General features: G+C 36.6%; 1 protein-coding gene across 1 annotated transcript in view; it reads right to left on the minus strand.

Moving 5' to 3' along the window:
* Positions 1-18,757, minus strand: part of atad1b (ATPase family AAA domain containing 1b) — a 47,659-nt gene that overhangs the window by 2,450 nt on the left and 26,452 nt on the right. The window contains exons 6-8 of the mRNA XM_044338522.1: positions 7,733-7,839; positions 7,446-7,535; positions 4,546-4,596 (exon numbers count right to left, since the gene is read on the minus strand). Coding sequence (XP_044194457.1) covers positions 4,546-4,596; positions 7,446-7,535; positions 7,733-7,839 — 248 coding nt within the window. The remainder of the gene's footprint in view (positions 1-4,545; positions 4,597-7,445; positions 7,536-7,732; positions 7,840-18,757) is intronic.

The raw sequence follows: 18,757 nt of genomic DNA on the forward strand, positions 1-18,757 counted from the left end.
TGCTGCATTCAGGAAAAATAGGAGAAAAAAGCACTTCGGACTGGTGTTCAATAACCAGACTGATGTCTATGATCACTATATATATATGAATGAATGAATGAATGAATGATGTGTAATATATGAATGGATGATGTGTAATAATATATGAATGAATGAATGATGTGTAATAATATATGAATGAATGATGTGTAATAATATATGAATGAATGATGTGTAATAATATATGAATGAATGATGTGTAATAATATATGAATGATGAATGATGTGTAATAATATATGAATGGATAATGTGTAATAATAATGAATGAATGATGTATAATATATGAATGAATGATGTGTAATAATATATGAATGAATGAATGATGTGTAATAATATATGAATGAATGATGTGTAATGATATGAATGAATGATGTGTAATAATATATGAATGAATGAATGATGTGTAATATATGAATGAATGATGTGTAATAATATGAATGAATGAATGATGTGTAATATATGAATGATGAATGATGTGTAATAATATATGAATGAATGAATGATGTGTAATAATATATGAATGGATAATGTGTAATAATAATGAATGAATGATGTATAATATATGAATGAATGATGTGTAATAATATATGAATGAATGAATGATGTGTAATAATATATGAATGAATGATGTATAATATATGAATGAATGATGTGTAATAATATGAATGAATGAATGATGTGTAATAATATATGAATGAATGAATGATGTGTAATATATGAATGAATGATGTGTAATAATATGAATGAATGAATGATGTGTAATAATATATGAATGAATGATGTGTAATATATGAATGAATGATGTGTAATAATATATGAATGAATGATGTGTAATAATATATGAATGAATGATGTGTAATAATATGAATGAATGACTGAATGATGTGTAATAATATATGAATGAATGATGTGTAATAATAATGAATGGATGATGTATAATAATAATGAATGGATAATGTGTAATAATGAATGGATGAATGATGTGTAATAATATGAATGAATGATGTGTAATAATATATGAATGAATGATGTGTAATAATATATGAATGGATGATGTGTATTAATAATGAATGGATGAATGATGTGTAATAATATATGAATGAATGATGTGTAATAATATATGAATGGATGATGTGTAATAATATATGAATGAATGATGTATAATATATGAATGAATGATGTGTAATAATATATGAATGAATGATGTGTAATAATATATGAATGGATGATGTGTAATAATAATGAATGGATGAATGATGTGTAATAATATATGAATGAATGATGTGTAATAATATATGAATGGATGATGTGTAATAATATATGAATGAATGATGTGTAATAATAATGAATGGATGATGTATAATAATAATGAATGGATGAATGATGTGTAATAATATATGAATGAATGATGTGTAATAATATATGAATGAATGATGTGTAATAATATATGAATGAATGATGTGTAATAATAATGAATGGATGATGTATAATAATGAATGGATGATGTGTAATAATAATGAATGGATGAATGATGTGTAATAGTATATGAATGAATGATGTATAATAATAATGAATGGATGATGTGTAATAATGAATGGATGAATGATGTGTAATAATATATGAATGAATGATGTGTAATAATATATGAATGAATGATGTCTAATAATATATGAATGAATGATGTGTAATATATGAATGAATGATGTGTAATAATATATGAATGGATGAATGATGTGTAATAATATATGAATGAATGATGTGTAATAATATATTAATGAATGATGTGTAATAATATATGAATGAATGATGTGTAATAATATATGAATGAATGAATGAATGATGTGTAATAATATATGAATGAATGATGTGTAATAATATATGAATGAATGAATGATGTGTAATAATATATGAATGGATGATGTATAATATATGAATGAATGATGTGTAATAATATATGAATGAATGAATGATGTGTAATAATATATAAATGAATGATGTGTAATGATATATGAATGAATGATGTGTAATAATATATGAATGAATGAATGATGTGTAATAATAATGAATGAATGATGTATATGAATGAATGATGTGTAATAATATATGAATGAATGAATGATGTGTAATAATATATGAATGGATGATGTATAATAATAATGAATGGATGATGTGTAATAATGAATGGATGAATGATGTGTAATAATATATGAATGAATGATGTGTAATAATATATGAATGAATGATGTCTAATAATATATGAATGAATGATGTGTAATATATGAATGAATGATGTGTAATAATATATGAATGAATGATGTGTAATAATATATGAATGAATGATGTGTAATAATATATGAATGAATGATGTGTAATAATATATGAATGAATGAATGAATGATGTGTAATAATATATGAATGAATGATGTGTAATAATATATGAATGAATGAATGATGTGTAATAATATATGAATGGATGATGTATAATATATGAATGAATGATGTGTAATAATATATGAATGAATGAATGATGTGTAATAATATATGAATGAATGATGTGTAATGATATATGAATGAATGATGTGTAATAATATATGAATGAATGAATGATGTGTAATAATAATGAATGAATGATGTATATGAATGAATGATGTGTAATAATATATGAATGAATGAATGATGTGTAATAATATATGAATGGATGATGTATAATAATAATGAATGGATGATGTGTAATAATAATGAATGGATGAATGATGTGTAATAATATATGAATGAATGATGTGTAATAGTATATGAATGAATGATGTATAATAATAATGAATGGATGATGTGTAATAATAATGAATGGATGAATGATGTGTAATAATATATGAATGAATGATGTGTAATAATATATGAATGAATGATGTGTAATAATATATGAATGAATGATGTCTAATAATATATGAATGAATGATGTGTAATATATGAATGAATGATGTGTAATAATATATGAATGGATGAATGATGTGTAATATATGAATGAATGATGTGTAATATATGAATGAATGATGTGTAATAATATATGAATGAATGATGTGTAATAATATGAATGAATGAATGATGTGTAATAATATATGAATGAATGATGTGAAATATATGAATGAATGATGTGTAATATATGAATGAATGATGTGTAATAATATATGAATGGATGATGTGTAATAATAATGAATGGATGATGTATAATAATAATAATGAATGGATGATGTGTAATAATAATGAATGGATGAATGATGTGTAATATATGAATGGATGAATAATGTGTAATATATGAATGGATGATGTGTAATAATAATGAATGGATGAATGATGTGTAATAATATATGAATGAATGATGTGTAATAATAATGAATGGATGAATGATGTGTAATAATATATGAATGGATGATGTGTAATAATATATGAATGGATGATGTGTAATAATATATGAATGATGATGTGTAATAATGAATGGATGAATGATGTGTAATAATATATGAATGGATGATGTGTAATAATATATGAATGGATGATGTGTAATAATATATGAATGATGATGTGTAATAATGAATGGATGAATGATGTGTAATAATATATGAATGAATGATGTGTAATAATAATGAATGGATGAATGATGTGTAATAATATATGAATGAATGATGTGTAATAATATATGAATGGATGAATGATGTGTAATAATGAATGGATGATGTGTAATAATAATGAATGGATGATGTATAATAATGAATGGATGATGTATAATAATATATGAATGGATGAATGATGTATAATAATAATGAATGGATGATGTGTAATAATAATGAATGGATGATGTGTAATAATATGAATGGATGATGTATAATAATAATGAATGGATGATGTGTAATAATATATGAATGAATGATGTGTAATAATAATGAATGGATGATGTGTAATAATATGAATGGATGATGTATAATAATGAATGGATGATGTATAATAATAATGAATGGATGATGTGTAATAATATATGAATGAATGATGTATAATAATAATGAATGGATGATGTATAATAATATATGAATGGATGAAGTGTAATAATAATGAATGGATGAATGATGTGTAATAATATATGAATGAATGATGTGTAATAATATGAATGGATGATGTGTAATAATATATGAATGAATGATGTATAATAATATATGAATGGATGATGTGTAATATATGAATGGATGATGTATAATAATAATGAATGGATAATGTATAATAATAATGAATGGATGATGTATAATAATAATGAATGGATGATGTGTAATAATAATGAATGGATGATGTATAATAATAATGAATGGATGAATATATGTACTGGATGGTTTTTTAAAGCGGGTGAATTATTCAGTTCTTGCTGGTCAGTCGGGGTGTTTGGGAGGGCGGGGCCTGTTCTAACAGGTGAAACATATGTAAGGCAGCCAATGAGCTGCTGCAGGAAGTGGTGAACTTACGCTCTCGTTCTCCAGGATGAGTTTGAGGATCTGCTCTCGCTGCTGCACACTCTGCACAAACACACAAACACACAAACACACAAACAGTCGACCTGAAAATCTGCTTTCATTTAGTTTTCTGTTTGTATGAACAAAGCTGATCCTGCAGCCCCCAGACCACTCTGATCCAGCTGATCCTGCAGCCCCCAGACCACTCTGATCCAGCTGATCCTGCAGCCCCCAGACCACTCTGATCCTGCAGCCCCCAGACCACTCTGATCCAGCTGATCCTGCAGCCCCCAGACCACTCTGATCCAGCTGATCCTGCAGCCCCCAGACCACTCTGATCCAGCTGATCCTGCAGCCCCCAGACCACTCTGATCCAGCTGATCCTGCAGCCCCCAGACCGCTCTGATCCTGCAGCCCCCAGACCGCTCTGATCCAGCTGATCCTGCAGCCCCCAGACCACTCTGATCCTGCTGATCCTGTAGCCCCCAGACCGCTCTGATCCAGCTGATCCTGCAGCCCCCAGACCACTCTGATCCAGCTGATCCTGCAGCCCCCAGACCACTCTGATCCTGCAGCCCCCAGACCGCTCTGATCCAGCTGATCCTGCAGCCCCCAGACCACTCTGATCCTGCTGATCCTGTAGCCCCCAGACCACTCTGATCCTGCAGCCCCCAGACCGCTCTGATCCAGCTGATCCTGCAGCCCCCAGACCGCTCTGATCCAACTGATCCTGTAGCCCCCAGACCACTCTGATCCTGCAGCCCCCAGACCGCTCTGATTCAGCTGATCCTGCAGCCCCCAGACCACTCTGATCCTGCAGCCCCCAGACCACTCTGATCCTGCTGATCCTGTAGCCCCCAGACCGCTCTGATCCTGCAGCCCCCAGACCGCTCTGATCCAGCTGATCCTGTAGCCCCCAGACCGCTCTGATCCTGTAGCCCCCAGACCGCTCTGATCCAGCTGATCCTGTAGCCCCCAGACCGCTCTGATCCAGCTGATCCTGTAGCCCCCAGACCGCTCTGATCCAACTGATCCTGCAGCCCCCAGACCACTCTGATCCTGCAGCCCCCAGACCGCTCTGATCCTGCTGATCCTGTAGCCCCCAGACCACTCTGATCCTGCAGCCCCCAGACCGCTCTGATCCAGCTGATCCTGCAGCCCCCAGACCACTCTGATCCAACTGATCCTGTAGCCCCCAGACCGCTCTGATCCAGGATCCAGCTGATCCTGCAGCCCCCAGACCGCTCTGATCCAGGATCCAGCTGATCCTGCAGCCCCCAGACCGCTCTGATCCAGGATCCAGCTGATCCTGTAGCCCCCAGACCACTCTGATCCTGCTGATCCTGCAGCCCCCAGACCGCTCTGATCCAGCTGATCCTGCAGCCCCCAGACCACTCTGATCCAGCTGATCCTGCAGCCCCCAGACCGCTCTGATCCAACTGATCCTGCAGCCCCCAGACCACTCTGATCCTGCAGCCCCCAGACCGCTCTGATCCAGCTGATCCTGCAGCCCCCAGACCACTCTGATCCAACTGATCCTGTAGCCCCCAGACCGCTCTGATCCAGGATCCAGCTGATCCTGCAGCCCCCAGACCGCTCTGATCCAGGATCCAGCTGATCCTGCAGCCCCCAGACCGCTCTGATCCAGGATCCAGCTGATCCTGTAGCCCCCAGACCACTCTGATCCTGCTGATCCTGCAGCCCCCAGACCGCTCTGATCCAGCTGATCCTGCAGCCCCCAGACCACTCTGATCCAGCTGATCCTGCAGCCCCCAGACCACTCTGATCCAGCTGATCCTGCAGCCCCCAGACCACTCTGATCCTGTAGCCCCCAGACCACTCTGATCCTGCAGCCCCCAGACCGCTCTGATCCAGCTGATCCTGCAGCCCCCAGACCGCTCTGATCCAGCTGATCCTGCAGCCCCCAGACCACCCTGATCCAGCTGATCCTGCAGCCCCCAGACCGCTCTGATCCAGGATCCAGCTGATCCTGTAGCCCCCAGACCACTCTGATCCAGCTGATCCTGCAGCCCCCAGACCACCCTGATCCAGCTGATCCTGCAGCCCCCAGACCGCTCTGATCCAGGATCCAGCTGATCCTGCAGCCCCCAGACCGCTCTGATCCAGCTGATCCTGCAGCCCCCAGACCACTCTGATCCAGCTGATCCTGCAGCCCCCAGACCACTCTGATCCAACTGATCCTGCAGCCCCCAGACCACTCTGATCCAACTGATCCTGCAGCCCCCAGACCACTCTGATCCAGGATCCAGCTGATCCTGCAGCCCCCAGACCACTCTGATCCTGCAGCCCCCAGACCGCTCTGATCCAGCTGATCCTGTAGCCCCCAGACCACTCTGATCCAGCTGATCCTGCAGCCCCCAGACCACTCTGATCCTGTAGCCCCCAGACCACTCTGATCCTGTAGCCCCCAGACCACTCTGATCCTGTAGCCCCCAGACCACTCTGATCCTGTAGCCCCCAGACCACTCTGATCCTGTAGCCCCCAGACCACTCTGATCCTGTAGCCCCCAGACCACTCTGATCCTGTAGCCCCCAGACCACTCTGATCCAGCTGCTCCAGCCAGAGTCATGACGCTGCATCTTCATCATGGACTCAGATGCAGCAACATTCAAGCTGCCGAGAACCTGAAACACTGTTTGCTGCTGTTTTAAAGGTAAATATTGATTAGCTTCAGCTTTCTGCTGATCAATAAAAACTATTCATGAAACATCCTCACTTTACTTTCACTGCACAGCTGCTGGTCAGTTAACAGAGCAGGTGGAGACTTTACTGTAAACATGATCTATTGATCTATCTCCAATCAGTGTTGTATTGATTAATTGATGTGTGTGTGTGTGTGTGTGTGTGTGTGTGTGTGTGTGTGTGTGTGTGTGTGTGTGTGTGTGTATACCGGCTGGTTGATGTGGAACCTGGTCGGCATCCTCCTCAGAATAGCAGAGTCCAGATCCTGGGGACGATTGGTGGCTCCCATAATGATCACCTGACACAAACACACTCATCATCATCATCATCATCATCATTATTATTGTTGTTGTTGTTGTTGTTGTTGTTACTGTTAGTTTCTGTCATGAAGGAAATGTGACGACAAACACAAACAGGTGATCAGACTGAGCTGTGATGTAAAGCAGATGAGAGCAGCGGAGGAAGGCCGTCTACGCTGTTTCTGTGTATTGATACCTGGCAGTGGACGTCCGTGTCCAGTCCGTCCCACAGACTCATGAACTGAGCCTTCATCATGGCCGTGGCCTCGTGGTCCGAGCTGGAGCGACTCCTCAGGAACGAGTCTGAAACACACAAACACACGGGAGAGATTCAGGGCCTCATCGCGTCATCCCCGACCGTCGGCCGGTTTCCTTCAACTCTGCAGAGACGAACACATTCAATACCGATCGGTTTTATTGATAAAGCACCAACGGACTCATCTCAGGGTTCGTTCCACATAGAGCATCTGATCTACAGAGACCCAACATTCCTCCACAAGCAGGAAAAACTCCCCTTTAACGGGAAGAACCGACTCTGGGCGGCGCCGTCTGCCTCCACCGGCTGGTAGATGATGTAATAAAACCTCAGTTATCAAACATCAGACGTCGTCTTCAGCTTCAGTTGGACGTCTGTCTGTCTGTCTGTCTGTCTGTCTGTCTGACTGACTGACTGACTGACTGACTGACTGACTGACTGACTGACTGACTGACTGACTGACTGACTGACTGACTGACTGACTGACTGTCTGTCTGTCTGACTGTATAAAGTGTGTGTGTGTATGAGTGTGTGTATAATGAGTGTGTGTGTATAATGAGTGTGTGTATGTGTGTGTATAATGAGTGTGTGTATAATGAGTGTGTGTGTGTGTGTAATAAGTGTGTGTGTGTGTATAATGAGTGTGTGTATGTGTGTGTATAATGAGTGTGTGTATAATGAGTGTGTGTGTATAATGAGTGTGTGTGTGTGTGTAATAAGTGTGTGTGTGTATGATGAGTGTGTGTATAATGAGTGTGTGTGTATAATGAGTGTGTGTGTATAATGAGTGTGTGTATGTGTGTGTATAATGAGTGTGTGTATAATGAGTGTGTGTGTATAATGAGTGTGTGTGTGTATGATGAGTGTGTGTATAATGAGTGTGTGTGTATAATGAGTGTGTGTGTATAATGAGTGTGTGTATGTGTGTGTATAATGTGTGTGTGTATAATGAGTGTGTGTGTGTATGATGAGTGTGTGTGTGTGTGTATAATGAGTGTGTGTGTATAATGAGTGTGTGTATAATGAGTGTGTGTATAATGAGTGTGTGTGTATAATGAGTGTGTGTATAATGAGTGTGTGTGTATAATGTGTGTGTGTATAATGAGTGTGTGTATAATGAGTGTGTGTGTATAAAGTGTGTGTGTATAATGAGTGTGTGTATGTGTGTGTATAATGTGTGTGTGTATAATGAGTGTGTGTGTGTATGATGAGTGTGTGTATAATGAGTGTGTGTGTATAATGAGTGTGTGTGTATAATGAGTGTGTGTATGTGTGTGTATAATGAGTGTGTGTATAATGAGTGTGTGTGTATAATGAGTGTGTGTGTATAATGAGTGTGTGTGTATAATGAGTGTGTGTATGTGTGTGTATAATGAGTGTGTGTATAATGAGTGTGTGTGTATAATGAGTGTGTGTGTATAATGAGTGTGTATGTGTATAATGAGTGTGTGTATAATGAGTGTGTGTGTGTGTGTATAATGTGTGTGTGTATAATGAGTGTGTATAATGTGTGTGTGTATAATGAGTGTGTGTGTGTGTATAATGAGTGTGTGTGTAATAAGTGTGTGTGTGTGTATAATGAGTGTGTGTGTGTATAATGAGTGTGTGTATAATGAGTGTGTGTGTGTGTGTATAATGTGTGTGTGTATAATGAGTGTGTATAATGTGTGTGTGTATAATGAGTGTGTGTGTGTATAATGAGTGTGTGTGTGTGTATAATGAGTGTGTGTGTGTATAATGAGCGTGTGTGTGTGTATAATGAGTGTGTGTGTGTGTGTATAATGAGTGTGTGTGTGTATAATGAGTGTGTGTGTGTGTGTATAATGAGTGTGTGTGTGTATAATGAGTGTGTGTGTGTATAATGAGTGTGTGTATAATGAGTGTGTGTATAATGAGTGTGTGTGTGTAATGAGTGTGTGTATAATGAGTGTGTGTGTGTGTATAATGAGTGTGTGTGTGTGTATAATGAGTGTGTGTGTGTATAATGAGTGTGTGTGTGTGTATAATGAGTGTGTGTGTGTATAATGAGTGTGTGTGTGTATAATGAGTGTGTGTGTGTGTATAATGAGTGTGTGTGTGTATAATGAGTGTGTGTGTGTATAATGAGTGTGTGTGTGTGTATAATGAGTGTGTGTGTGTATAATGAGTGTGTGTGTGTGTATAATGAGTGTGTGTGTGTATAATGAGTGTGTGTGTGTGTATAATGAGTGTGTGTGTGTATAATGAGTGTGTGTATAATGAGTGTGTGTGTGTATAATGAGTGTGTGTGTGTGTATAATGAGTGTGTGTGTGTATAATGAGTGTGTGTGTGTATAATGTGTGTGTGTACAATGAGTGTGTATAATGAGTGTGTATAATGAGTGTGTGTATAATGAGTGTGTGTGTGTGTATAATGAGTATGTGTGTGTATAATGAGTGTGTGTGTGTGTATAATGTGTGTGTATAATGTGTGTGTGTATAATGAGTGTGTATAATGAGTGTGTGTGTGTATAATGTGTGTGTGTATAATGTGTGTGTATAATGTGTGTGTGTATAATGAGTGTGTATAATGAGTGTGTGTATAATGAGTGTGTGTGTGTATAATGAGTGTGTGTGTGTATAATGAGTGTGTGTGTGTATAATGAGTGTGTGTGTGTGTGTGAGTGTGTGTGTGTATGAGTGTGTGTATAATGAGTGTGTGTATAATGTGTGTGTGTGTATAATGAGTGTGTGTATAATGTGTGTGTGTGTGTGCGTAATGAGTGTGTGTATAATGTGTGTGTATGTGTATATAATGTGTGTGTGTGTGTGTATAATGAGTGTGTGTATAATGTGTGTGTATGTGTATATAATGTGTGTGTGTGTGTATAATGAGTGTGTGTGTATGAGTGTGTGTATGAGAGTGTGTGTGTATAATGTGTGTGTATGTGTGTATAATGAGTGTGTGTATAATGAGTGTGTGTGTGTGTGTGTGTGTGTATAATGAGTGTGTGTATGAGTGTGTGTATAATTTGTGTGTGTGTATAATGAGTGTGTGTATGAGTGTGTGTATAATTTGTGTGTGTGTATAATGTGTGTGTGTGTGTGTATAATGTGTGTGTGTAAAATGAGTGTGTATGTGTGTATAATGTATGTGTGTGTATAATGAGTGTGGGTATAATGAGTGTGTGTGTGTATAATGTGTGTGTGTGTATAATGAGTGTGCGTATAATGAGTGTGTGTGTGTATAATGTGTGTGTGTGTATAATGCTTGTGTATAATGTGTGTGTGTGTGTGTGTATAATGAGTGTGTGTGTGTATAATGTGTGTGGATAATGTGTGTGTGTGTATAATGAGTGTGTGTATGAGTGTGTGTGTGTATAATGTGTGTGTGTGTATATAATTTGTGTGTGTGTATAATGAGTGTGTGTGTGTATAATGTGTGTGTGTGTGTATAATGAGTGTGTATGTGTATAATGTGTGTGTGTGTGTGTGTATAATGAGTGTGTATGTGTGTATAATGAGTGTGTGTATAATATGTGTGTGTATAATGTGTGTGTGTATAATGAGTGTGTGTGTATAATGTGTGTGTGTGTATAATGCTTGTGTATAATGTGTGTGTGTGTGTAATGTGTGTGTATAATGTGTGTGTGTGTATAATGAGTGTGTGTGTGTAATGTGTGTGTGTATAATGCTTGTGTATAATGAGTGTGTGTGTATAATGTGTGTGTATAATGTGTGTGTGTGTATAATGAGTGTGTGTGTGTATAATGAGTGTGTGTGTAATGTGTGTGTATAATGAGTGTGTGTATAATATGCGTGTGTATAATGTGTGTGTGTATAATGAGTGTGTGTGTGTATAATGAGTGTGTGTGTATAATGTGTGTGTGTGTATAATGTGTGTGTGTGTATAATGAGTGTGTGTGTGTATAATGAGTGTGTGTGTATAATGAGTGTGTGTGTGTATAATGAGTGTGTGTGTGTATAATGAGTGTGTGTGTATAATGTGTGTGTGTGTGTGTGTATAATGTGTGTGTGTATAATGAGTGTGTGTATAATGAGTGAGTGTGTATAATGTGTGTGTTTATAATGTGTGTGTGTATAATGAGTGAGTGTGTATAATGTGTGTGTGTATAATGTGTGTGTGTGTGTGTGTATAATGTGTGTGTGTATGATGAGTGTGTGTGTAATGAGTGTGTGTATGATGAGTGTGTGTGTAATGTGTGTGTGTGTGTGTATAATGAGTGAGTGTGTATAATGTGTGTTTATAATGTGTGTGTGTGTGTGTATGATGAGTGTGTGTGTAATGAGTGTGTGTATGATATGTGTGTGTATAATGTGTGTGTTTATGTGTGTGTGTATAATGTGTGTGTGTATGATGAGTGTGTGTATAATGTGTGTGTGTATAATGTGTGTGTGTATAATGTGTGTGTTTATAATGTGTGTGTGTATAATGTGTGTGTGTATAATGAGTGTGTTTATAATGTGTGTGTGTATAATGTGTGTGTTTATAATGTGTGTGTGTATAATGTGTGTGTATAATGTGTGTGTGTGTGTATAATGTGTGTGTGTGCATAATGAGTGTATGTGTGTATAATGTGTGTGTGTATAATGAGTGTATGTGTGTATAATGTGTGTGTGTATAATGAGTGTATGTGTGTATAATGTGTGTGTGTATAATGAGTGTGTGTATAATGAGTGTGTGTGTGTGTGTGTATAATGTGTGTGTGTGTATAATGAGTGTGTGTGTGTATAATGTGTGTGTGTGTGTATAATGAGTGTGTGTATGAGTGTGTGTGTGTATAATGTGTGTGTGTGTATATAATTTGTGTGTGTGTATAATGAGTGTGTGTGTGTATAATGTGTGTGTGTGTGTATAATCAGTGTGTATGTGTATAATGTGTGTGTGTGTGTGTATATAATGAGTGTGTATGTGTGTATAATGTGTGTGTGTATAATGAGTGTGTGTGTGTGTGTATAATGAGTGTGTATGTGTGTATAATGTGTGTGTGTATAATGAGTGTGGGTGTGTGTGTATAATGAGTGTGTATGTGTGTATAATGTGTGTTTGTATAATGAGTGTGTGTGTGTATAATGTGTGTGTGTGTGTGTGTATAATGAGTGTGTATGTGTGTATAATGTGTGTGTGTATAATGAGTGTGTGTGTGTATGCTGTGTGTGAATATATAATGTGTGTGTGTGTATAATGCTTGTGTATAATGTGTGTGTGTGTGTGTGTGTGTATAATGAGTGTGTGTGTGTATGCTGTGTGTGAATGTATAATATGTGTGTGTGTATAATGTGTGTGTATAATGTGTGTGTGTGTATAATGAGTGTGTGTATATAATGAGTGTGTGTATGATATGTGTGTGTATAATGTGTGTGTTTATGTGTGTGTGTATAATGTGTGTGTGTATAATGTGTGTGTATAATGTGTGTGTTTATGTGTGTGTGTATAATGTGTGTGTGTATGATGAGTGTGTGTATAATGTGTGTGTGTATAATGTGTGTGTGTATAATGTGTGTGTTTATAATGTGTGTGTGTATAATGTGTGTGTGTATAATGAGTGTGTTTATAATGTGTGTGTGTATAATGTGTGTGTTTATAATGTGTGTGTGTATAATGTGTGTGTGTATAATGTGTGTGTTTATAATGTGTGTGTTTATAATGTGTGTGTGTATAATGTGTGTGTGTATAATGAGTGTGTGTATAATGTGTGTGTTTATAATGTGTGTGTGTATAATGAGTGTGTGTATAATGTGTGTGTTTATAATGTGTGCGTGTATAATGTGTGTGTTTATAATGTGTGTGTGTATAATGAGTGTGTCTATAATGAGTGTGTTTATAATGTGTGTGTTTATAATGTGTGTGTGTATAATGAGTGTGTGTATAATGTGTGTGTTTATAATGTGTGTGTGTATAATGAGTGTGTCTATAATGAGTGTGTTTATAATGTGTGTGTGTATAATGTGTGTCTTTATAATGTGTGTGTGTATAATGAGTGTGTGTATAATGTGTGTGTTTATAATGTGTGTGTGTATAATGTGTGTGTGTATAATGTGTGTGTTTATAATGTGTGTGTTTATACTGTGTGTGTGTATGATGAGTGTGTGTGTGTATAATGTGTGTGTGTATGATGAGTGTGTGTGTATAATGTGTGTGTGTATGATGAGTGTGTGTGTATGAGTGTGTGTATAATGTGAGTGTATGTGTGTATAATGTGTGTGTGTGTGTGTATAATGAGTGTGTGTGTATGAGTGTGTGTATAATGAGTGTGTGTATGAGTGTGTGTGTGTATAATGTGTGTGTATGTGTGTATAATGTCTGTGTGTATAATGAGTGTGTGTATAATGAGTGTGTGTGTGTATAATGTATGTGTGTGTATAATGTCTGTGTATAATGTGTGTGTGTATAATGAGTGTGTGTGTGTATAATGAGTGTGTGTGTGTATAATGTGTGTGTGTGTGTATAATGAGTGTGTGTATGAGTGTGTGTGTGTATAATGTGTGTGTGTGTGTATATAATGTGTGTGTGTGTATAATGAGTGTATATGTGTATAATGTGTGTGTGTATAATGAGTGTGTGTATGAGTGTGTGTGTGTATAATGTGTGTGTGTGTGTATATAATGTGTGTGTGTGTATAATGTGTGTGTGTATAATGAGTGTGTGTATAATGAGTGTGTGTGTGTGTGTGTATAATGTGTGTGTGTATAATGAGTGTGTGTGTGTGTGTGTATAATGTGTGTGTGTGTATAATGAGTGTGTGTGTGTATAATGTGTGTGTATAATGTGTGTGTGTATAATGAGTGTGTGTATAATGAGTGTGTGTGTGTGTGTGTATAATGTGTGTGTGTGTATAATGAGTGTGTGTGTGTATAATGTGTGTGTGTGTGTATAATGAGTGTGTGTATGAGTGTGTGTGTGTATAATGTGTGTGTGTGTGTATATAATTTGTGTGTGTGTATAATGAGTGTGTGTGTGTATAATGTGTGTGTGTGTGTGTATAATGAGTGTGTATGTGTATAATGTGTGTGTGTGTGTGTATAATGAGTGTGTATGTGTGTATAATGTGTGTGTGTATAATGAGTGTGTATGTGTGTATAATGTGTGTTTGTATAATGAGTGTGTGTGTGTATAATGTGTGTGTGTGTGTGTGTATAATGAGTGTGTATGTGTGTATAATGTGTGTTTGTATAATGAGTGTGTGTGTGTATAATGAGTGTGTGTGTGTATGCTGTGTGTGAATGTATAATATGTGTGTGTGTATAATGAGTGTGTGTATATAATGAGTGTGTGTGTAATGTGTGTGTGTGATGAGTGTGTGTTTATAATGTGTGTGTATAATGAGTGTGTGTGTAATGTGTGTGTATAATGAGTGTGTGTGTAATGTGTGTGTATAATGAGTGTGTGTGTAATGTGTGTGTGTATATAATGTGTGTGTGTGTATAATGTGTGTGTGTATAATGTGTGTGTGTGTGTGTGTGTGTGTATAATGAGTGTGTGTATAATGTGTGTGCGTGTGTGTGTATAATGAGTGTGTGTATAATGTGTGTGCGTGTGTGTGTATAATGAGTGTGTGTATAATGTGTGTGTGTGTGTGTAATGTGTGTGTGTGTGTATACTGTGTGTGTGTATAATGTGTGTGTGTATAATGTGTGTGTGTGTGTGTGTATAATGAGTGTGTGTATAATGTGTGTGTGTGTGTGTATAATGTGTGTGTGTGTATAATGTGTGTGTGTATAATGTGTGTGTGTATAATGTGTGTGTTTATAATGTGTGTGTGTATAATGTGTGTGTGTATAATGTGTGTGTGTATAATGAGTGTGTGTATAATGTGTGTGTGTGTGTATACTGTGTGTGTGTATAATGTGTGTGTGTATAATGAGTGTGTGTATAATGTGTGTGTGTGTGTGTGTATAATGAGTGTGTGTATAATGAGTGTGTGTATAATGTGTGTGTGTGTGTAAAATGTGTGTGTGTGTATAATGTGTGTGTGTATAATGTGTGTGTGTATAATGTGTGTGTGTATAATGTGTGTGTGTATGAGTGTGTGTATAATGTGTGTGTGTGTGTATAATGTGTGTGTGTGTGTATAATGTGTGTTTATAATGTGTGTGTGTGTATATAATGTGTGTGTGTATAATGTGTGTTTATAATGTGTGTGTGTGTGTATAATGTGTGTGTGTGTATAATGTGTGTGTGTATAATGTGTGTGTGTATAATGTGTGTGTTTATAATGTGTGTGTGTATAATGAGTGTGTGTATAATGTGTGTGTGTATAATGAGTGTGTGTATAATGTGTGTGTGTGTATAATGTGTGTGTGTGTGTATAATGTGTGTGTGTGTGTATAATGTGTATTTATAATGTGTGTGTGTATAATGTGTGTGTGTATAATGAGTGTGTGTATAATGTGTGTGTGTGTGTGTGTGTATAATGTGTGTGTGTATAATGAGTGTGTGGATAATGTGTGTGTGTGTGTGTATAATGAGTGTGTGTATAATGTGTGTGTGTATAATGTGTGTGTTTATAATGTGTGTGTGTATAATGTGTGTGTGTGTATAATGAGTGTGTGTGTATAATGTGTGTGTGTATAATGAGTGTGTGTGTATAATGTGTGTGTGTATGATGAGTGTGTGTGTATAATGTGTGTGTGTATAATGTGTGTGTTTATAATGTGTGTGTGTATAATGTGTGTGTGTATGATGAGTGTGTGTGTATAATGTGTGTGTGTATGATGAGTGTGTGTGTATAATGTGTGTGTGTATGATGAGTGTGTGTGTAATGAGTGTGTGTATGATGAGTGTGTGTATAATGTGTGTGTGTGTGTGTGTGTATAATGAGTGTGTGTATAATGTGTGTGTGTATAATGTGTGTGTGTATAATGTGTGTGTTTATAATGTGTGTGTGTATAATGTGTGTGTTTATAATGTGTGTGTTTATACTGTGTGTGTGTATGATGAGTGTGTGTGTATAATGTGTGTGTTTATAATGTGTGTGTTTATAATGAGTGTGTTTATAATGTGTGTGTGTATAATGTGTGTGTGTATGATGAGTGTGTGTGTATAATGTGTGTGTGTATGATGAGTGTGTGTGTAATGAGTGTGTGTATGATGAGTGTGTGTGTATAATGTGTGTGTGTATAATGTGTGTGTGTGTATAATGAGTGTGTGTATGATGAGTGTGTGTGTATAATGAGTGTGTGTATAATGTGTGTGTGTGTGTGTATAATGAGTGTGTGTGTGTATAATGTGTGTGTGTGTGTGTATGAGTGTGTGTATAATGTGTATGTGTGTGTATAATGAGTGTGTGTATGAGTGTGTGTGTGTATAATGTGTGCGTATGTGTGTATAATGTGTGTGTGTATGAGTGTGTGTATAATGAGTGTGTGTATGAGTGTGTGTATGTGTGTATAATGTGTGTGTATGTGTGTATAATGTGTGTGTGTATAATGTGTGTGTGTATAATGAGTGTGTGTATAATGAGTGTGTGTGTGTATAATGTGTGTGTGTATAATGAGTGTGTGTATAATGAGTGTGTGTGTGTATAATGTCTGTGTGTGTGTATAATGAGTGTGTGTATAATGAGTGTGTGTGTGTATAATGTGTGTGTGTGTGTGTGTATAATGAGTGTGTATGTGTGTATAATGTGTGTGTGTATAATGAGTGTGTGTATGAGTGTATGTGTGTGTGTGTGTGTATAATGAGTGTGTGTATGAGTGTGTGTGTGTATAATGTGTGTGTATGTGTGTATAATGTGTGTGTGTGTATAATGAGTGTATGTATAATTTGTGTGTGTTTATAATGAGTGTGTGTGTGTATAATGTGTGTGTGTGTGTGTATAATGAGTGTGTATGTGTGTATAATGTGTGTGTATATAATGAGTGTGTGTATAATGAGTGTGTGTGTGTATAATGTGTGTGTGTGTATAATGAGTGTGTGTATAATGAGTGTGTGTGTGTATAATGAGTGTGTGTTTAATGAGTGTGTGTATAATGAGTGTGTGTATAATGAGTGTGTGTTTAATGAGTGTGTGTATAATGAGTGTGTGTATAATGAGTGTGTGTATAATGTGTGAATGTATAATGAGTGTGTGTGTGTATAATGTGTGTGTGTGTATAATGTGTGTGTGTGTGTGTGTATAATGAGTGTGTGTGTGTATAATGAGTGTGTATGTGTATAATGTGTGTGTGTATAATGTGTGTGTGTGTGTGTGTATAATGAGTGTGTGTGTGTATAATGAGTGTGTGTGTGTATAATGAGTGTGTGTGTGTGTATAATGTGTGTGTGTGTGTATAATGCTTGTGTATAATGTGTGTGTGTGTGTGTGTATAATGAGTGTGTGTATAATGTGTGTGCGTGTGTGTGTATAATGAGTGTGTGTATAATGTGTGTGTGTGTGTGTAATGTGTGTGTGTATGATGAGTGTGTGTGTATAATGTGTGTGTGTATGATGAGTGTGTGTATAATGTGTGTGTGTATAATGAGTATGTGTGTATAATGTGTGTGTGTGTATAATGAGTGTGTGTGTATAATGTGTGTGTATAATGAGTGTGTGTGTATGATGAGTGTGTGTGTATGATGAGTGTGTCTATGATGAGTGTGTGTAATGAGTGTGTGTATGATGAGTGTGTGTGTATAATGTGTGTGTGTATGATGAGTGTGTGTATGATGAGTGTGTGTGTAATGTGTGTGTGTATGATGAGTGTGTGTGTAATGAGTGTGTGTATGATGTGTGTGTGTATAATGTGTGTGTGTATAATGTGTGTGTTTATAATGTGTGTGTATGATGTGTGTGTTTATAATGTGTGTGTGTATGATGAGTGTGTTTATAATGTGTGTGTCTATAATGTGTGTGTGTATAATGTGTGTGTTTATATTGTGTGTGTGTATAATGTGTGTGTGTATAATGTGTGTGTTTATAATGTGTGTGTGTATAATGTGTGTGTGTATAATGTGTGTGTTTATAATGTGTGTGTGTATGATGAGTGTGTGTGTGTATAATTAGT

Source organism: Thunnus albacares, chromosome 20 (assembly GCF_914725855.1).
Source record: "Thunnus albacares chromosome 20, fThuAlb1.1, whole genome shotgun sequence".
Classification (NCBI taxonomy): Eukaryota; Metazoa; Chordata; class Actinopteri; order Scombriformes; family Scombridae; genus Thunnus; species Thunnus albacares.